Source organism: Phaenicophaeus curvirostris, chromosome 1, assembly GCF_032191515.1.
Source record: "Phaenicophaeus curvirostris isolate KB17595 chromosome 1, BPBGC_Pcur_1.0, whole genome shotgun sequence".
NCBI lineage: Eukaryota > Metazoa > Chordata > Aves > Cuculiformes > Cuculidae > Phaenicophaeus > Phaenicophaeus curvirostris.
In genome coordinates this window covers 198,413,564-198,434,110 of record NC_091392.1, presented here as the reverse complement: position 1 = coordinate 198,434,110, position 20,547 = coordinate 198,413,564, and the positions used below count along the sequence as shown (strand labels likewise).

General features: G+C 44.2%; 1 protein-coding gene across 1 annotated transcript in view; it reads left to right on the top strand.

The window, feature by feature from the left end:
- The window catches only part of MAML2 (mastermind like transcriptional coactivator 2), a 220,574-nt gene that overhangs the window by 141,626 nt on the left and 58,401 nt on the right, over window positions 1-20,547 (top strand). Inside the window, exon 2 of the mRNA XM_069883392.1 lies at window positions 8,213-9,670. Coding sequence (XP_069739493.1) covers window positions 8,213-9,670 — 1,458 coding nt within the window. The remainder of the gene's footprint in view (window positions 1-8,212; window positions 9,671-20,547) is intronic.

Genomic DNA, 20,547 nt, shown 5'->3' with positions numbered 1-20,547 from the left:
TAATTTTTCCATAAGTGAAGGTAAATTGTGGGATTTCTAACATACTGATTACTATTCCAGGTTTGTTCTCAGCTAATGAAAATTAAGTGGATACTTGTCAGCCAAGGAACACCCTTATTTCTTACTATAAATTCAGTTTTAGTGGCACTTATTACAGTAAACAGGGAGGAAAACTTGTGTTAGCTCTCATTTGGTATTGTTATTGACAGTGGTTTTTATGCCCAAGGATCTACCAGAGCTAGAACATCAGGGAAGAAGGCCCTATATAGACATCAGATCTCTTCCTAAAGAGCTTGTTTCGAGAAAAACAGGGATGGGTGATGGGAAGGTTTTGGGTATGTAGAGCAAAAATCTCACGGCAGTAAACCTTGCTCCTTGTGTTCAGAGGGGTCTCAGAAAGTTATTAGCTAAGTGGGAGAGGAGTGAAGCAGAGTGGAGGTGTGCTGATTTGACCTGCTACACTTACTGACAGTGTGGACCTGAAGGCACGTGCTCCTCCTCCTTGTTGCTCAGAGAAGGCAGTTAGTCCCCTTTGTATGGACACAGAGCAGGTGGCAGGAGGCACCTGGAACTGAATCTGTGCGAATCAGACTGGAGAAGGAAACAGCATTTGCTACTCTTACACAGCTCTTTGCAACTGTAGTAGGACCTCCTTGACCCCAGCATGGTGCTTTGCAGTGCTGTGAGGACACATCACCTCTCCGCGCAGCTCCCTATCACTCCGAGTGCCCAGAGCCACATCTCCATCACTCAGTCCTGCATGAAAAATTAACGTTGCTTCCCAGATCAACATCATCCAGCAGACTGAACTTTGTGAACCTGGAGTTCTAAAATCTCTCTGAAGACAACTGCCACACTTGCATTATCAGCCATGTCAGGTAGAAGGTGCAAATGAAGACAAAATATTAAAAATAAATACCCTCTTGCTGTGCAGAGAAAGTGCAGAGGGGCTGGGGAGATACGCTCAGAAGATTTTAGGGAGAGGTATCAGAGTGAATCTGCTGCTCTGGGTGGGGAGAAGAGTGGGAACAGCCAGAGCTACCACATTTAAGGCTACCACATTTAAGAGCAGAATCATAGAATAGTTTGGTTTGGAAGAGACTTTAAAGAACATCTAGTTCCAACCCCCCTGCCATGGGCAGGGACATCGCACTACATCAGGCTGCCCAAGGCCCCTTCCAGCCTGGCCTTGGACACCTCCGGGGACGGAGCATCCACCACTTCCCTTGGCAACCTGTTCCAGTTTCTCAGCATTCTCATGGTGAAGAAATTCTTCCTTATGCCTAGCCTAAATCTGCCCCTCTCCAATTCACACCCATTGCCCCTCATCCTGTGACTACAAGCCCTTGTAAACAGTCCTTCCGCCGCTTTCCTGTAGCTCCTTTCAGGTACTGGAATGTCGCTATAAGATCTCGTTGGAGCTTTCTCTTCTCCAGGCTGAACAACCCCAACTCTCTCAGCCTGTCCTTGTACAGGAGGTGCTCCAGCCCTCTGATCATCTTTGTAGCCCAAGAAGTGGGACTTCTGTGTCCCACCCAGAATTGGGAGACCTTTGCCTGTTCCTATAAAGAGCATCTGTAGTCAGAAACAGGCTGCGAGGGGGGGTGTGTGTGTGATCACTGCATTAGGACCTGTGATAGCCTAGGAGGTGGCCACTTGTGGCAGTGGCCCTGTCTCATCCTTGCACCATCCGTAGGGCACTTCAGTTGCCACGACCAGTGTGTCTGCTCAAAGGTGTGAAAAAACAAGGGGAGGGGTGCCTGGTCCTCCTGTGTGCCAGGGAGATGTCCGCAGTGGGGAGGCTCTGTGCTGGTGAACCCATACCCTGCCCAGAGGGATGCTCCCTGGCTCAGCTCACCCCTGGGCGGTGCGGGGGGTGCAGATGGATGGCAGCAAACACCGCAAACCACTGAAATGGAGAGCTGCTGTTATGCAGGTTCAGGCCCTAAGTCTTAGGGGTGGCTCACTGGGTCAAACCCTGGGATGCAAAGGTGCTTGCACAGCATAAATAAGAAGTAGTATTCAGCATATTTTCTTCTGGAATGAATTCTTTTTTTTTTCCCCACTTCATTGTTTGAATATTTTCTGCATTTTTCATGTAATTCCTTTACCCTTCCCCTCTCCAGATACATGAAGGATTTTGTTTTCAATGCAGCCATAGATACAGTCAGTACGTATTGTAAGAATGTCTAGAAAGTCCAAAAGGGACCTTTTAAAGTGGATTTGTCTGCTGCTTCAATATTAAAAGCACAAAGTCCAAAGCTACTCTTTTAACATCAGAAGTACTATTCCACGTGAAGCGCTGCTGTGCTTCCTGCTGCACAAACGAAGTGTGGTAATCTTTTGGGGTTTGAGTTAGTAGCACATTATGATTTTTATCCTTCTTGCTCCACTACGCAAGCTAAGAAATCTGCAAACCTTAGTAGGAAAATATGAGAGATGGAAGAACAAAGGTTATAGGAAGTCTTTTAGAAATATTCAGGTGATAAAGATTAGTGGAGAATTAAAAATATAACAGTCCTTGTTTTCTCTGTAGTTTGCTTGGAGCAATTTGGTGTTTTGGCCAAGTCTTAACTGTCTAGCTTTAAGCATTTTGAGATGACAGTCGGATGAGTTATTAATATCTCTGACAAGGCCAAGGATGGGTTGCATTGGGAAATGGAGAATGGAAATGGAGATACTTGGGGAGATCAGAGGGACAGGCTGTTTTACTTGTCCTGTAAACTATGAAACACAGGGCTGCTGGATGGTTAGCCTAGGACTGTTCCTACACATTGTTAAATGAAGGTGAAAGCAAATTCTAAAGGAAGTCCAACTGAAGAAGCTGCATGAAGTGTACAAAAAATGAGACTTTTAATGAAAGTGAAACCAGATTGTCCTTGTTTCCTACTGCCACAGCCAAATTCTTTTAATGGACATAATGGATAGTCCCTGTGGAAAGGAATACAAGGTGCATACACACACGTAATGTCAGAGATGGATCAAAGATGTGAAAAAAGTATTGTTAATTGTGGATTTTTTGAAGAAAACAATCTCTGAAATTTCTCATTCACAAATTGTGCTTTTGCACCAAAGTATCTTTGTTTTCCAGTTTCTGAAAAAACTTTCAGGACAGAAAAAAAAATAATCAAAAATCCTCTAGTTCTTCATTTAGTTAAACATTTCTACCCAAAGAAAGATGAAGCAAAAGCCTATTTTTCCTTTTGCTAAAAGAGAAATTATTTGATAGCAGATTTTGATAAGCCTTAATTATTAACTCAGTGGAACTCCTGCTGATTTGGCCTGGTGTCAGGGAGCACTAGAGAAGAAGCTACCTCTCTTGAATAAATTTTCAGACTCAGAATAAGAATGAAATAGAATTTAATTGTTCCTCTGCACGGGACATGGTGTCACATTGGGTCATCTAAAGTTTTGCCCTCCACTGTTAATGCCCCTGAGCAGTTTGGCCAGTAACAGCACTGTGCTACCTCGCAAACATGATCTTCAGAGGCTTAGCCTGTGCTCTTTTAACTTCATAAAATCAATGCATCCAGCACTCCCTCACTGTAAGTGTGTGAACACATGCTGACTCACTAGAGCCAGCTCAGTGAAAGGTCTTACAATAACAGAGGCTGCCAGGAAACGCGTGTACTCTTTGATGGTTCACACAGTGCTGCCCACCTACCTGTGGGCTGGAGCTGTGTATGGAGGGCTTCCTCCTCTCCCGCTTACTGTCATGTCACTTATTTTCCCATCACAGAGCCTTTCAATATTACACAGTTCAAGCAGTTTGAGATGTGTAATTGCAAGCCTGTTTCATCTGAAGAACGTGCCTGTGTGTTATAGGAACTTTTGCTTTACATTTATTGACCAAAATCAATCCTGGCTTGCAAACTGGAAGTGATGGAGCTTGAGTCTGTGCTTTTCTTGAGGAAAAATGGCTTGGGTACTGACTTTCACAGAATCACAGAATCGGTAAGTTGGAAAAGACCCACAGGATCATCAAGTCCAGCCATTTCTGTCAATCACTAAACCTCAGCACCTCATCTACCCATCTTTTAAACACCTCCAGGGAAGGTGACTCAACCACCTCCCTGGGCAGCCTGTTCCAGTACCTAGTGACCCTATCTGTGAAATTTTTTTTTCTGATGTCAAGCCTGAACCTCCCCTGGCAGAGCTTGAGGACATTCCCTCTCGTCCTGTCCCCTGTCACTTGGGAGAAGAAGCCAGCACCCTCCTTTCCACAACGTCCTTTCAGGTAGTTGTAGAGAGCAATGAGGTCACCCCTCAGCCTCCTCTTCTCCAGGCTAAACAACCCCAGCTCTCTCAGCTGTTCCTCACAAGGCCTGTTCTCCAGCCCCTTCACCAGCTTTGTTGCTCTTCTCTGGACAGGCGCACGCTCTCCTGGGTGGAAAACTGGTTGGATGGCCGAGCCCAGAGAGTGGTGGGAAATGGTGTGAAATCCAGCTGGAGGCCAGTTCCAAGTGGGGTTCCCCAGGGCTCAGTGCTGGGTCCAGCCCTGTTCAATGTCTTTATCAATGACCTGGATGAAGGCATCGAGTGCACCCTTAGCAAGTTTGCAGACGACACTAAGCTGGGTGGAAGTGTTGATCTACTGGAGGGTAGGGAGGCTCTGCAAAGGGATCTGAACAGGCTGGACCGCTGGGCAGAGTCCAATGGCATGAGGTTTAACAAGGCCAAATGCCGGGTCCTGCACTTGGGGCACAACAACCCTGTGCAGTGCTACAGACTAGGAGAAGTCTGTCTAGAAAGCTGCCTGGAGGAGAGGGACCTGGGGGTGTTGGTTGACAGCGACTGAACATGAGCCAGCAGTGTGCCCAGGTGGCCAAGAAGGCCAATGGCATCTTGGCTTGTATCAGAAACGGTGTGACCAGCAGGTCCAGGGAGGTTATTCTCCCTCTGGACTCGGCACTGGTGAGACCGCTCCTCGAATCCTGTGTTCAGTTCTGGGCCCCTCACCACAAGAAGGATGTTGAGGCTCTGGAGCGAGTCCAGAGAAGAGCAACAAAGCTGGTGAAGGGGCTGGGGAACAGGCCTTATGAAGAACAGCTGAGAGAGCTGGGATTGTTTAGCCTGGAGAAGAGGAGGCTGAGGGGAGACCTCATTGCTCTCTACAAGTACCTGAAAGGAGGTTGTAGAGAGGAGGGTGCTGGCCTCTTCTCCCAAGTGACGGGGGACAGGACAAGAGGGAATGGCCTCAAGCTCCGCCAGGGGAGATTTAGGCTGGACATTAGGAAAATAATTTTCACAGAAAGGGTCACTGGGTACTGGAACAGGCTGCCCAGGGAGGTGGTTGAGTCACCTTCCCTGGAGGTGTTTAAGGCACGGGTGGACGAGGTGCTAAGGGGCATGGTTTAGTGTTTGGTAGGAATGGTTGGACTTGATGATCCAGTGGGTCTCTTCCAACCTGGTTATTCTATGATTCGATGATTCTATGATCTCTAACTCACGGGGGATGTTAAGCAGGACCTTTCCAGCAGTCTCCGGGAAGTCCCCCAAGAGTCCCCTGCACCTTTGCAGCCTTGCTTGCTCTTATTGCTGCTTTAAACTGGAGACATTAATGACCAAGAAGTTATCAACATTCAAAGGAACATTTGCAAGATCTCTGGGAGATGTGATAAGGCAGCACTTGTTGCTTCTTCTTTCAAAATGCATAGTGCCTTTTTTGATGGGCATTTTAGCAGAGCAGATGTTGTGAAACCTTAAGTCCTCCAGCCCATGTCGAGGCTTGGAGTGTTTGGTTAAGGGATGTGTCTGGAGATCGTGGTGCTCTTTCTGGCTCTGCTGCTTACTTGCACGTGTCACGAGGCAAACCACTTCACAGCTCTCCCTTATCTGCTAGCAGCTTGTTCAGATGCAGAAGAAAAGCAGCTACTACACACAGCACAGTGCAACACCTGAGTTTTAATTGTATCAGAAAGCCTGATGCAGGTCCTCTGAAAACATGCAGTATTTTTAACAGCTCCCTCTGATTCAAAATGTCAAGCAAAACGAAATTAAATCAGAAAGGTATATTAACCACATAAAGCATATAGATATATATATGTGTGTGTGGAGGATACATCATACGTTATCTGTTTGGCCTTTCTGTCAGCAACACATTTGAAATGAAAATGTGCTGCGAAGTCATGTATTCTGATGACCTGGGGACTTCCCCATTTCCCAGGAAGATGAATTTGGGGGCATGAGAATGATTTCTAATAAACATACTGACAGCAAAGATGATGGTAAAAGGAAGTGCAGCTTACTGTTTTGTATTTTTCACAGAGGAAAGTACAGTGACTCATGTGTTAGAAGGAACATGCTAACCAAAGGCCCTCCGAGCTCTTTGCAAGTGACCACCCAAAACTTCCTCCCTGGGGATAGCTAATGACAATTAGTTACTCCTGCAGGTACAAGGTCTGCGGACTTGTACAAATAGGCACCCACATGTCTGTCCTTATGAAATGAAAACATGAACCTGTCATTTAAAAACTGTGCTGGAAACTTAACTTGAGATATGAGATGGGAGTTTTCACTTTCAGAGAGAGAAATTACAAGCTTTACTTTTAAAGGGTAAACTCAGTGACCTGTTGGTGCAATGGAAGGGTAGGTGGGTATGGAGCAAGTATATATTTGTCAGTTGAGCTCTTCCCAAGCAACTCACTGGTGTTCACTCCAGAATAAAAACGTTCACACCTGATGTTATCTGGGAAGAGCTATTACCCATAGATAAGTTGAGGGGAACAGGGGCCATAAGAGAGTATTAGGTGTCCACGGAAATCTATACATAGAAAGGCATGATACAAATAATGAGATTTGAAAATCTCATAAATCATCCCTCCTCACTTAATTGGAAAATTAGAGTTCTCAGTGTTCCCTGTGCCTATCACAGGCTCCCAAGGTGTCACAGTTTGTACAAGCACCATTTTCACACTGGTAAACGCTGGTATTTGTCAGATAACATTTGTCTGTTGCCTCTGAGGTTGGTGCGCTTTTGCCCAGGTTCAGAAAGGCAGAAGATGAGCAGTGTTTCTCTGTGTAGTTTTCTGATATTGTTCACAGCCGAAACAGTGACTGCGTGTGTGCAGCCTGCACGAGGGCTGCCTGCATGTTGGTTCACTGTGAGTAGTTCTTGGTGTGCATATCTTTAACGAACAGAGCTAAGGGTGTGATAGGTGTACTTGCTTTATAGTGATCTGTTCTTTTGTAAACTACGTGTTTGAAATTCAAAGCAACAGTGTATATGCACCGGGTCCAAACTCTTCAGTTCATGACACTACACCTTTGTTTTGTGTGCACAGGATAGGAATTTGTATGTAGAGCCATGGCAGATGAGCGTAGATGAGGTGGACCAAACTTCTTTTCCTTCAGTTGGCCCACAGAGTTTGTGGACATGAAAGTGTTGCTGTAAATATTCAAGGAAAGAACAGAGAGTTATGGTTCTCAGAGCAGTGTTGCATGGACTGTGTATTTCATAGCAGATGTTTCAGGACATAAACAATTAGGACTTAATGTATTAACATACATCTCTGGAAAATACTCCAGCAATACATCATAGGCCCGACCCTTGGCTGACATAACCTGATGTGGTTCCAATCACTTAATTTTCAGTTTTGAACAAGTTAACGTCTAAAATCTTCAATTATACGCATCCCTGGCCAGTATAAACGTATGTGAGGTCAGGATGCCTGGAGCTCATGTGTGCCATCAAAATGTCTTCTAGGACATTTGGACTATACAGCAGTCGAAAATGGTTTTTTGGATCATATAGCAAAATCATGAGAGTGAAATCTTGCAGCAGTAGATAGACAAAAGGGCAGATTTCATGACTATGTTAGTCTCTGCTATCGGAAAATACCTTAAGTCTGTCTGGCACAGTTAGACAGGAGCAAATCTGGGGCAGATATGCCCTGGGCTTTGCCAGCTACAGCTTTAGCCACCTTCCTCCACTCACACCCATGGGGGAGAGGGGATCTGTGATCAACAGGAGGCAGCAGTGCTAGAAAAATGCTCATGGCTACAAGGACAGAGGTGGTGGTGGCAGGGAGATGTCTCACAACGTATTTTCCTACAGTTCTGCATAGTTTCATTGACTGAGAAAGCTCAGAGCAGATTTCTGTACAAAGTAATGCTTACTTGCCTATTGACTTACAAGATCCTTCTGTGAAATAGCAGATTTTTCCTTTGATCTCATCTAATGATGTTTTTTTTTTCTCTCTGCTTCTTTCAGCTCCAAGGCTCCTTGAAGAGAAAGTTGGTGGTGAATCTGTCACCTGTCAACAACAAGAGGCCCAATGGTGTCTCAGAGAGCTCTTTCCTTGACATTAAGAGGGTAAGAGTGGGCGATAATATCTCAGTGGGACAAGGTGGACAACATGTTAACAATTGCCAAAGCCAGTCAATGTCAGGAACTATGTCTGTGGGGCAAGGATCACAAAGAAAGGCTAGTAACCTAGCAAACAATACACATGCTAGCGGGAATGGCATGTTTAATATGACTTTGAAAGAGGTAAAGAAAGAACCAGGAGAAACGATGTCCTGCAGCAAACACTTAGATGGCCAGACATCCCATGAGAACATGTTCCCTAACAGATATGGGGAAGATTCATGGGAACAAATGATGGATCTGGAACTTCAGGAACTATTTAATGAACTGAACAACATATCAGTGCCACCAATGAGTGATCTCGAGCTGGAGAATATGATAAATGCCACGATAAAACAAGATGAGCCATTCAACATTGACCTTGGGCAGCAGAGCCAGAGGGGCCCCGCAAGATCCTTGCAGATGGATAAGATGGTGATAAAGAGTGAATATGCACCAGGCATGAATCAGGCTTCTGTGGGCTCCCCACAGATGAGGCCTTCTTCTACAGGTCCAGCCTTCACTATTGCCCCTGCTGCCATGTCCACCTCTTCACCCATCCCTTCGGTGCCTCAAAATCAAACACAGGTATCGCAGGTTTCTTCTGCATCCAGTCGACCATTGCCTAACTGGCAGGAGGTGTCTCATGCACAGCAACTCAAACAGATCGCAGCCAACCGGCAGCAGCATGCCTTGATCCAGCAGCAACAGCAGCAGCAGAACCAGACGACCAATTGGTCCACCTTGTCTCCATCAGGACCTTCCCCTGGACCCTTCGTGCAAGAGAAAATCCCCAGTCCTTCTTTTCGCCAGCAGCAGTTCAGCCCACAAAGCTCAGCAATGCTTGGGGTACCAGTGAATGGAAACCAGTCGAAAGGGATGAACAACTATGTTTATAAACCAACCACTCCCCAGAGCAATCCCATGGACATAATCATGCAACAGAAGCCTCAGGACCTCAACAGAAACTTTATCAACAGCGCTCAGCCACCACTAGAGCAGCATCATGGCAACACAAAGCCTTTGTTTCACTTTAACTCAGAGCAAACAAACCAGCAGATGCCTTCAGTTTTGGGTTCCCAAAACAAGCCTGCTCTTCTGCACTACACGCAGCAGGCACAGGGTTCAACCCCTGTGCAACAGCCACAGCAACAGCAGCAACAACAACCGCAGCCGACGCCTGCTCAGCCTCTCCCAAGCCAATCTCTTCAAAGGCCACCTAATATACCCCTAGCAATGCAGCAGAAAATGATGCTTCAGAAAATGCAGCAAAGCCAACAAATTTCAGGTTTGCAGTATCCAGTCTCTCAGCAGCATAGACAGGTAAGCAAATTCCTCATGTATTAGAGAATCATTCTGGTCTCGGTAGTAAAAAGGCATTTCCAACCTGGCCTCATTCCTCCAGGAGGTGTGTATTGATGGCAGATGACCATCTCAACACACACTTCAGCAGTGCTAGTGATGGCATATTTAGTACCTATTCAGGTATATCATGGATACATGCTTATAAGGATTTCAAGAAAGACAACTCTGTTTTCTTAATGCAATGGAATGAATGTGTCACTGATATATACTATGTCAGAATGATATTTACTTGTCATAAAGGTGAGATACTGGAGCAAATGTAAGCTTATTTTGGACCCCTATCCAAGTTTTCTAGCTTACAAAAATTTAAGCTTCTTTGAATGGCAAACTTTTAACGAATTCCTATGTTATCTTAGATATTTTACAACATTCATTTTAATGCTATCAATTTCTTCAAGGAGGGTTAGGAAATTCCGGTTTTAGATGTCTTTTGACTGACATGACAAAAATACTGTTTGCACATTTGTTATCTGTTTGGCAAAGGAAAACTAAGACTTAATCTGTGAGCTTTATAAACATCCATCACACTTCTGGGAGCATTCTGTGGATAGAATACTTGCTTAGATATGAAGGTGAAGGTTGCCAGAGATACATTTACAATTATATACCACATGGCCAGCTCCCCCGGTGTTATCATGAGACAGTGCTCCGACACGATTGATTGCTATAGTTCAGCTATATTCTGTCAAGTCTGTGCATCAGGATCCTAAGTTTCATACCTGCCATGAAGTTTGAATATGCAACCTCACTGTACCCTGGAAACTGTAAATCAGGTACAAAACAAGTAAAATGTGTTTGACCTTAGAACATTTAAGCTACTATGGTGAGTTTTGGTGGAATTTAGACTCAACACATTTGAAGGTATGGAACGGAAATATAGGTGTGGAGGGGCACAACAACCCTATGCAGTGCTACAGACTAGGAGAAGTCTGTCTAGAAAGCTGCCTGGAGGAGAGGGACCTGGGCGTGTTGGTTGACAGCGACTGAACATGAGCCAGCAGTGTGCCCAGGTGGCCAAGAAGGCCAATGGCATCTTGGCTTGTATCAGAAACGGCGTGACCAGCAGGTCGAGGGAGGTTATTCTCCCTCTGTACTCGGCACTGGTGAGACCGCTCCTCGAATCCTGTGTTCAGTTCTGGGCCCCTCACCACAAGAAGGATGTTGAGGCTCTGGAGCGAGTCCAGAGAAGAGCAACAAAGCTGGTGAGGGGGCTGGAGAGCATGTCTTACGAGGAGCGGCTGAGAGAGCTGGGGTTGTTTAGCCTGGAGAAGAGGAGGCTGAGGGGAGACCTCATTGCTCTCTACACCTACCTGAAAGGAGGTTGTAGAGAGGAGGGTGCTGGCCTCTTCTCCCAAGTGACAGGGGACAGGACAAGAGGGAATGGCCTCAAGCTCCGCCAGGGGAGGTTCAGGCTGGACATTAGGAAAAAATTCTTCACAGAAAGGGTCATTGGGCACTGGAACAGGCTGCCCAGGGAGGTGGTTGAGTCACCTTCCCTGGAGGTGTTTAAGGCATGGGCGGACGAGGTGCTGAGGGATATGGTTTAGTGTTTGATAGGAATGGTTGGACTCGATGATCCGGTGGGTCTCTTCCAACCTGGTTATTCTATGATTCTATGATTCTATGACATCTTTCTACTTTTAACACTTTTACCGTCTCTGATCAACTACCTGTGACTTTATCCAGCAGACATTCCCTAAGCAACAGGTACCAGATGAAACATTTAGGCAGCCTTGGGTGGCTAGACGTTGCTTTGTGGGGAGATGCTGGAAAAAAAGCATTGGCAAGAAGTAAGCACGTTTGCCACTTTATGGGAGGTCTCTGCCAGCTGTTCCTCTCCTGCTTGAGCCACTGTGTATTCTCTTCTTATGCACATTTCCCCATTCTCCTAATAGAATCATAGTATCATAGAATCACCAGGTTGGAAAAGACCCATCGGATCATCGAGTCCAACCATTCCCATCAAACACTAAACCATGCCCCTCAGCACCTCGTCACTCATCCCTTAAACACCCCCAGGGAAGGTGACTCAACCACACCCCTGGGCAGCCTGTTCCAGTGCCCAATGACCCTTTCTGTGAAGAATTTTTTCCTAATGTTCAGCCTAAACCTCCCCTGGTGGAGCTTGAGGCCATTCCCTCTTGTCCTGTCCCCTGTCACTTGGGAGAAGAGGCCAGCACCCTCCTCTTCACAACCTCCTTTCAGGTAGTTGTAGAGAGCAATAGACTGGCAGGCAGATGAATTTTAACTTTTCCTTCATCCAGCCATCAATGAAGGAGACAGGCAGGAGACTGCAAACACTACTGTTTTTCTGGGTAAAAAAAAAAGCAAAGTCACCTTCTGGAAAGGAATAAAACTACTGAAAGCAACTCTGCTTCAGGCAACATTAGCTCTTTTCTCTGTGTCCTTTTAGGTTGCTGCTCAGGGAGGCAAACCAACAGGATGGTACTTGGCAACATGTCTATAGTATTACTTGCAAGGTTTTTCGTATGTGTAGCAAGATCTTTCACCTGTGCAGCTACAAGATCTTTTGATATAGGAAACTTTTCCCTTAATGAACTTTACTGAGTGCCAGACTTTAGATATTACACCAAGGAAGGAGTTTTGCCTATCATCACAAACTTCTACAAGTAGCTTTCCAAAGACTCTTGTCATCTGAACCACTTTCCCATAGTTTTGTCTGCAGGACATGGCTACCTGACCCACAGCAGAGCCAAGAAGCTTAGAAACTTTGTAGGCACAGATTATGGGGCTTTTGCACAACAGTGCTGTTGTGTGAATGTTCTAGAGAGGCAACTGGATTTTTATAGGGATTCTTAGCAGTTATTCTAAAGCTCTGCTGAAGTTCAGAAAATCAAGTAGGTCTCTCTCAGCAGAGTATTTTGTACCTACTGAAATGATACTTAGGAATACAATTGGTGCATAAATTGCAGAGTTTTGGAAAGATTTCAACATAACAGACAGTATTTATAAGTTCTGTCGACTTCTTTAGGGCCTACCTTCATGGCTGCAAAAGCCCACCAGCCCCTTGGTCAAGACCTGCTTGACCCATAGGTCATCTTAATATTAAATTAGAGGAGACACCACTAGTATTATCTGACAATAAAGAAAATAAAGGTCGAAGTGACCCCATGGGCCAACTCCCACTGACTTTAGCAGCAGGGTCATCACCTTATTTAGGCTACACGAAGGACCTGAAGGATCATCTCCCACCTCTGGGAATTTCTACACATCATTAACAGTAATATATGATTAATTACCAGCATTTACTAAGTTAATGATTAATATTTATTTTACTCATGCCCTATTCCTTTAAAAGGAAGCAAAATTTGATTCCGCTTGGTATTTTTCAACTCTTCCTCAGATCATTATGATTGTGGATTCAAAAGGACCATCTCAGTATTGGCTGGAATGCTTTTTATCTGAAAATGTGAGTGCACGTTCACAAAGGACTGCTATGACATTGCCATCAGATAACACTGACTGGAACACTATAACTTCACATTTTTGGCTTAACGAGCTCACCCTCTGGATTTTTACTTCTCAAGCTTTAAGATCCCAAAAAAGCATTTGAACTTGACTTTATCAGCCCAAGCTTGCTAACTGGAAATGTAAGGCTTATAATTTTTCTGCTTGTCACATTCACTCTGTGTCAAATCGGAGCAAACTTGTAGGGGGATTTGCTAATTAGATGTCTTTTGCCTCTAGGGAAAAGTAATAAAAATGATGGAAATCATCTTGGTTTCCTGGAAGGTTGGTCTGAAACAAGGCTTTGTTTACTTCTCTGTTTTAGTCTCCATTGTTGTGTGAACGATTCACCTTTCCGTTGTCTATCAGGATATAGCATATGCACTGTCATGAAAAATCTCTTGTAATTCAACACTCTCTTTGTTTAGGGGAAATTAGAAGCTCCAAATTCTGCAAAGTTTTAATCAGTTTTGTAATACTTATACAGAACCTGGGCTGATGTGGGGAAAATCTTTAACTGGGCTTGGGTAGAAGCTTGAAGTTCAACTTTCCTCTTGTGAAGAAATGTAGTCCAGTCAGTGAAAGGTACTTCTTAAGCAGGACTTAAGGTTTTTGAACAAAATACTTGATGTTTTTAAGTAGTATGAGAAGTTATATGCATATTTTCAAAGTTTTTCATCAGCTGTAAGGCTTGTTCAGTAAGATCCATTAGTCTTCTGTGAAGAAGTCAAAGAACACACAAACCAAAAAAAAGAAAAAGCCCATATCTACTAAATAAAATATTATTCATCCCCTTCTGGTTTTGGCCTGAAGCCAAATTAAACTCAAAGGTTTCAAGCTGACTTTTTCTCCAAATTTTTTTATTCAACTTCATTCACTCAGAGGAGGGGAGAAAAGAAAGCTGAGCTCATGAGAAAGGGAACCCTAATGGAGCAAGGCCATTCTGTCTGCTACACATGGACATGTACAGTGTTTAGTCTCAGTGTTTAGGGGCAAGGATAATGCAAGGGATCCTGAGACCTTCAGCCTCCATTTTACATAAACCACCAGTAGTCCTTACTCTTAAGGCTCCGGTGACATCAATGCTGTCTGTGTAATTAAATCCCACAACAGATGGGATGGGATCATCTTCTCCTTTTTTACTTTGTCTCTTTTTTTTTTTGAAAAAAACCAACCCAAACTAGGAATGTGTTGTGATCAGTTGTAGTTTGTAACTTTATTTTTGCCCTTACTTGCCCTAACTGGAGCATGCTTTAGATCATTTTCTTCACCAGGTCTTAACAGGCTTCTTTTAAATCCGACTAGTCTAACTTCCACTGAGCAACAATGAGCAATCCCGTCTCCAGTACCTGCTTCAAGCATTAGTGTCCTATACATGCCTCATGCTCTCCCACTGCAAGGCTTTGTGTTTTGCCGCATGTGGCCAATGCTCTTTCAGATGATCCATGACCCATGGCTGTGTTTGGCTGGAGAGAGGCTGTGGTGCATCATTGAATAAAGGGATGTGCTACTAGAGAGGTGCTTGTGCTCAGAGGAGTTCCAGGTGCTGAGGTGACACCCCCCGCCATACACCAGGTCTTCAAATACCCAGAAAATCAGTGCTTATCTGATATATATGCATCACTTTTAAATATCTCCAAAGGACAGAGATGGCATTTCAACTAACCTGGCAGTTCTAGAGATGCTGAGACAGATTCTCCTCTCATTTTCTCCAGCATAAACCCAAGGTAATTTCATTTATTTTCAGGAAAGCATAATAGGACTTAGAACAGCATAATAAGCAGCAGGATATGGCCTTCTGCCTCTTTTTTTTTTAAACCCTGGGCACCATACAGATTTAATAAGAAGTGTATGTTAAACTGTCAGATTGTTAGAGCGCTACGCAAGAAAGAAGTACCAGGAGCAAAAGATCTAATGGCTTTTTTAAAAGTGCAGCTAGAAAAATTCTTGTTATAGTTTACTGCTGAGTTATAACTTACACCTCTAATTTAGCCTCCAAAATTTCTGAAAGAAACTGTGGCTTCTTTGGATGATTCATGTCAAAACATTATTTTCCTAGACTTTTGTGTTTACCACTAAAGAAGAAAAGAAGAGCACATATTGGTCAGACAAGCTCTCTGTTTTCAAGTGTGAAGGAATTATTTTGCAAGTATTTGTGAAATGGAGAGAGAAAACCTAGATTGGCTTGTGGCAGTTGGTACAAACCAGGATTTAAATTTGACTTAGATCATAAATAACAACGATTCCAGGCTTTTGGAATCTGCAATAATAGAAACTGTTCCATAGTGTAAGAAAATAACAATGTGACCTTTCTTTCAATGCTCACTGTAAAAATAATATTTGGATGACAGTTTTTCTTGATAACTCCATTTTGGTTGCATTCCTTCATGCAAGGGCTTCTGAATTAATCATTCTGGATAAAAACTTGAGTACTTCCCAATAACCCGCATTGACTGCAGGGTCATATCTAAATTATGAACATGAAACCAGAGAGAAAATGTTGTAAGTTCCTGTATTGTCATGGTGGACAGCTGTCTTAGTAGTGCCTTATAGCATTCATGCTCAGTTTGCTGAATGAAATATATAGACAGTCGCACCATGGAAGGTCAGTCCCTTAGGACATTGTAATTCAAAGGCTCAGAGACACTGACAATTCCATAAGGTTTCTTGAACTCTTTGTATAAAGTATTTACCCTGGTGGAATAGTAGAATATTAGCCACTTAGGTAAAATGCTTCTGGATTTGGGGATTTGGGATGTAGCTGAAGCAGTCCTTGTTGTCTCATTTGGACTGCTTTTTGAAGGTACTTCCATAAAGACACAGACCCCATCATTGCACTTACCTGGATGAGTTCTTTGCTAATGTCAGCACACTTGAAGTCTTATTTATTATTTATTAGCATTGTGAAAGTGCCTGGGGAGGCTCAAAATGTCATTCTGTGAAGAACTCTATAAACTCAGATTAAAAATGGCCCGTGCTTCCTTCTGTAGGAATCAAGAAAAAAATGACTTTTACAGAATGAATTTCAAGGATATCTGCTTCATGTCTAGAGATGCAGATTTGAGGACTGATGTGATCTAGGAGGCACTTCATAAGCCACTTTGTTGTCTTGGAAGAAGAAAAATGCTATTGAAGACAGGAGGCACAGTAAGGCTAGCTGCTTCAGTCCTCTGTTTTATTCCACTGCCACCTTGAAGACATAGATTAGAGTGGGGAAGCAGAGGGAGAGCCAAGAAGCCAGGTGGATATGTAGAAGAAGTTGATGTTTGCTGCAAGGAAGAAAGGAGAGGTGAGAAGATCCACAATGTTGGTGGCTGAGTTTGTGGTTTACGTGCCTGGCGCAGTGAGGTAGAGGGGGGAAGCACAGCAGACTGGACATGAGTTTGTGCTAAATGCTGAAAGGAAAGAGGTCAGCATGTTTCAGGTGTGGTTCTCTGCTACTAAGATAGTCTTTTTGACCTGTGATCTCATCAATAAAGCTGGGATATTTTTCTTACCTGGTAGAAGTAAGGATTTCTGCCATAGCTGTGTGTGCATCTGAGGCCAAAACCTAACCCTGACTCAAATTCCTGCAGGGATTTTGGAAAGGCAGCCTGGAAAAACAATATAATTCCACAACCATTTGGAGCTGGCATGGTGAAAACCCCTTTCCTGTAAATTTTTGCTTGTTTGTAGGCAATTTATGAATACCTCAAGAAGTTAAGGAACAAAAAAGTTTTAACAAGCTCCAGCTCCCATTTGTCTCACTATAGTCATCCTATTATTTTATTTCCCTGAAGTCCTCAAGAACAAGTCCCAGTAATTTGTCTCTCTAGGGGTTCAAAATCAAGGAATATTTTAATGGCAAATATTTGTTCCTCTACTCAGCCACTTTTACTGCTGGTGGTTTTATGGCTGAGACCTGCCCCAGGCCACAGATGACTGTCATTAAGACAGAAACAGACCTAGTAATGTTCCTTTAACGTGAGTTTTCATGGGTGAATTTATGATTTGTATGTAACGCTGATCCAGAAAATCAGCCAGATGCTCCAACAGGACGAATCCAGAACCATCTGCCTGCTTCATTTGCTGCTTGTCTGTTTCTGGTAATGTACACACAGAGTTGAAGAGACAGCTGTTGCCCTGAAGAATTTATAATCTAAATAAGCAAGCCAGCCAAACCTTGAGAGGAAGGAAATGTTACTTTATATTTTATATATTATTATATATTTTGGGAAAGAGAGAAGGAAGATCTCATCCAAAGCTATTATAATCAATCCACTGGAGTTGTTGGATAAGTAACACGTTTACCGTCACAGAGAAATCCTCTGACAGAGTCTGGAGTTGAACTAGACCCAGTGTCAATCTCAGAAACACTGTCTTTGTGTCTCAGGATAGTGCCTGAACCTATTGCTCTCCCCCTGCACTCATCTTGACCTGACTCTCCTCTGTCCTTGGTCTGAGAGCCTTTTCTACCGAGCATCCCCATCTCTGAGCTTTTACAGCCCTTACAGCTGACACAGTTCCCTAGAGGAGACCTCTGGAGCACTTAGAATAGTGTTTAATGCCTCTTTTTCTCCATATACCTATTGACTGATGGCAAACAGCCCATCGAGGTGCACCCAGCAGCTTGCCAACTTTCCAAGGGGTCTTTGAGGGTGGACATGCCCTGGCTATACCTGAGTTTCTGCTTGTCACCATGCACATGAGAAAGGAGTAGGGTCTTGAGGGTAGCCTCACACCATGTTGATCAGGCCAGCCATGTTGACTTCGCATCATCTCTTCAAAAACGATCCTCACTTCTCTGTCCCCTCTGACAAGGCTCTGTTTTGTCAAGGCCTAGCTGGAATTCAGAGAAGAGCTGAGTGCCTGTTCAATAGAAAACACAGAAATCGGGTATAAGGAGTATAAGGGGCATATTCATCCCTCTTCATCATACCAGTTATCTATATTTAATGTTAACCCCCCTATCCTTCCTCTGTAACCACGAAGAAAGGCACAGCTCAGAGCACTTAAGCCAGACACATATGTTGGGCATAACATTGCTGCAGAAGACTCAGCACCCGTGATCTCAGCTGTGCTGCTCTGCCTGCAAGACATATGCCAACTCAAACTACAGTGCCTTGAAGTACATGTGGATATGTCCAAGGAAGGGAAGGACAGGGGCTTAGGACACTCTCAGGTGAGGTTTCATGGGGTGGCAGAGCTGACCTAAAGGCTATGAGCTTCAGAAAGGAGCAATGAATTCTCTTCTACTGCAGCTCTACGTCCACTCCTTCCCCTGGCATCAGCTCTGGCACTTGTCTGAGCCCTCACAAAACTGGCAGAAAACTATCCCTTTTCTCTCTGTGTTGGTTTTCTGCTCGTTTAGTGACTCCCTCCAGCTTATGGGGTCAGACAAAGCCAACACTGGCACAAGGGAAGTGGTAAGAGCATGTAGCTGGAGGCAAGAAGTGGAGACAGGATTGTTCTTGCCAGCAGTAGCAAGTTGTTAAATTCGACTCAAGTGACTGGTGCTAGAGAACCTCAGCTACAAGGGTGGCCAGAGAGGGAGTGTAATGTGGACAAATGACTGCAAGAGGGAGTCTGGGTGTGGAAGGATGGGAACTGAGAGCGGGAAAGAGTCAAGGAGCAGAAAGTTTAGTGTAAGGGAAAGAAACAACCACGTGGGACTGGACTCAGGGTAGGACAAATGTGATGGGGTGAACAGACACTGGGAGAGGAGGTGATGAAGGAGAAAAGTGCAGGAAGTGTGAGGGTCTGACATGAGGAAGAAGCCTAGAAGGCAATAATACATACTGAAAACTGGGTTTGGGAAGGGAGGAATGAGGGAGAAGGATTGGGACTCAGGAGGAGGGAGCCAAGAGTGAGTCTGGGTGCAGGCAAAGGAGGGCAGAGGATCTGTGAATGGGAAATAATGTGGGGGGAAATGGGGCAGAACAGGAACTGCTGACACACAGGGGACAAGCACCTATGATCTTTGCAAAGGGGAGAGTGGAAGATTGATAACACTTAGAAACTAACCGTTTCTGTATCCTATGCCAGGAATAAGTGAAGGGACATAAGGAGCTTGTTGTCCAGTAGTTCCCAAAGCATCTGCAGATGATCTTCAGGACTGGACAGCAAATGCAGGTTTCCAGACCTTCCTTACTGTGAGCCCTTAAAAGCGGCAGATGAAAGGACACACTATACATTTCAGTCTGTGCTATTCATCCTTCCAGTCTCTATCAGTCAGGGAGGTGGAATCAGCAGCATATTTGTCCCACTGGAAAAAAAAATAATACATCCCCTTCTCTGGTTTTCTTCCTTCAGGGGGTCCTACAGGATAGGATAGGATAGGATAGGATAGGATAGGATAGGATAGGATAGGATAGGATAGGATAGGATAGGATAGGATAGGATAGTTGAAAGGGGCCTACAACAGTCATCTATCTAGTCCAACTGCCTGACCATTTCAGGGCTGACCAAAAGTTAAAGCATGTTATTAGTGGCACAGTCCAAATGCTGCATAAACACTGACCAGCTTGGGGCATCAACCACTTCTCTAGGAAGCCTGTTCCAGTGTTTGAAGTTTTTTCCTGCCTTGCAGAAGATGCACATGAGGCAGAATGGTGGAGATTGAATAGTCCTCTTTAGCCTTCATAAGAAGCTGTGTAGTCCACCTTGTTAAAACATTCTTCTTGATTGACTGATACCAAAATGCTTACAATGACCAAGGTGTGAAAATGACGATCATTCTGTAACCTGTAAGAGGGACTGTGAGGGTTTTCTGTAATTCTGGGAAGATGGGTTAGATGTACTCTCACAGTCTTTTTTCCAATCCTTTATATAATTTGCAGTGGTTGCAACTCGGGCCACAGCTTGGCTCCAAGTGAGTGATGAATGACTAAAGGATTTAGTGCTTTGGTTCTGGTTAGAAGACCATCCAACTTTATCCGATGCAGAACTAGATTTCTCCAAATGACTGTAAGCTGCAATCCCAGTTAAAGCAGGCTTTGCTAGGGTGTCTCCGGTCTTGTCTGGTTTCAGCTAGAATGGAAAAAAAGAAAAGAATGGCTTTTTTCCCCTACTGGAACTGGTAAAAGACATGGGAAGACATAGGGATTAGGAGGAGTATTGGGAGCTTCGCAGCCTAAGTGCAAAACAGAAATGGGAGGAGAGAGGGCGGGAGTGAGTTCTGGCTACCCATCCTTAATCCAAGGCCTCCTGCTCCTTCCCAGGCTTCACTGTCATACACTTGCAAATTCACTCCAGGAATGAAAACAGGCTAACTTTAAGCTTGTTCCCAAAGCTGCAAATTTGTCCCTGCTGGGTGTTAATTTAACTGCTTCCAGGGCACCAGGATGTCTACTAGTGTTCGCTTTTCTTTCTTTCTTCTTTTTTTTTTG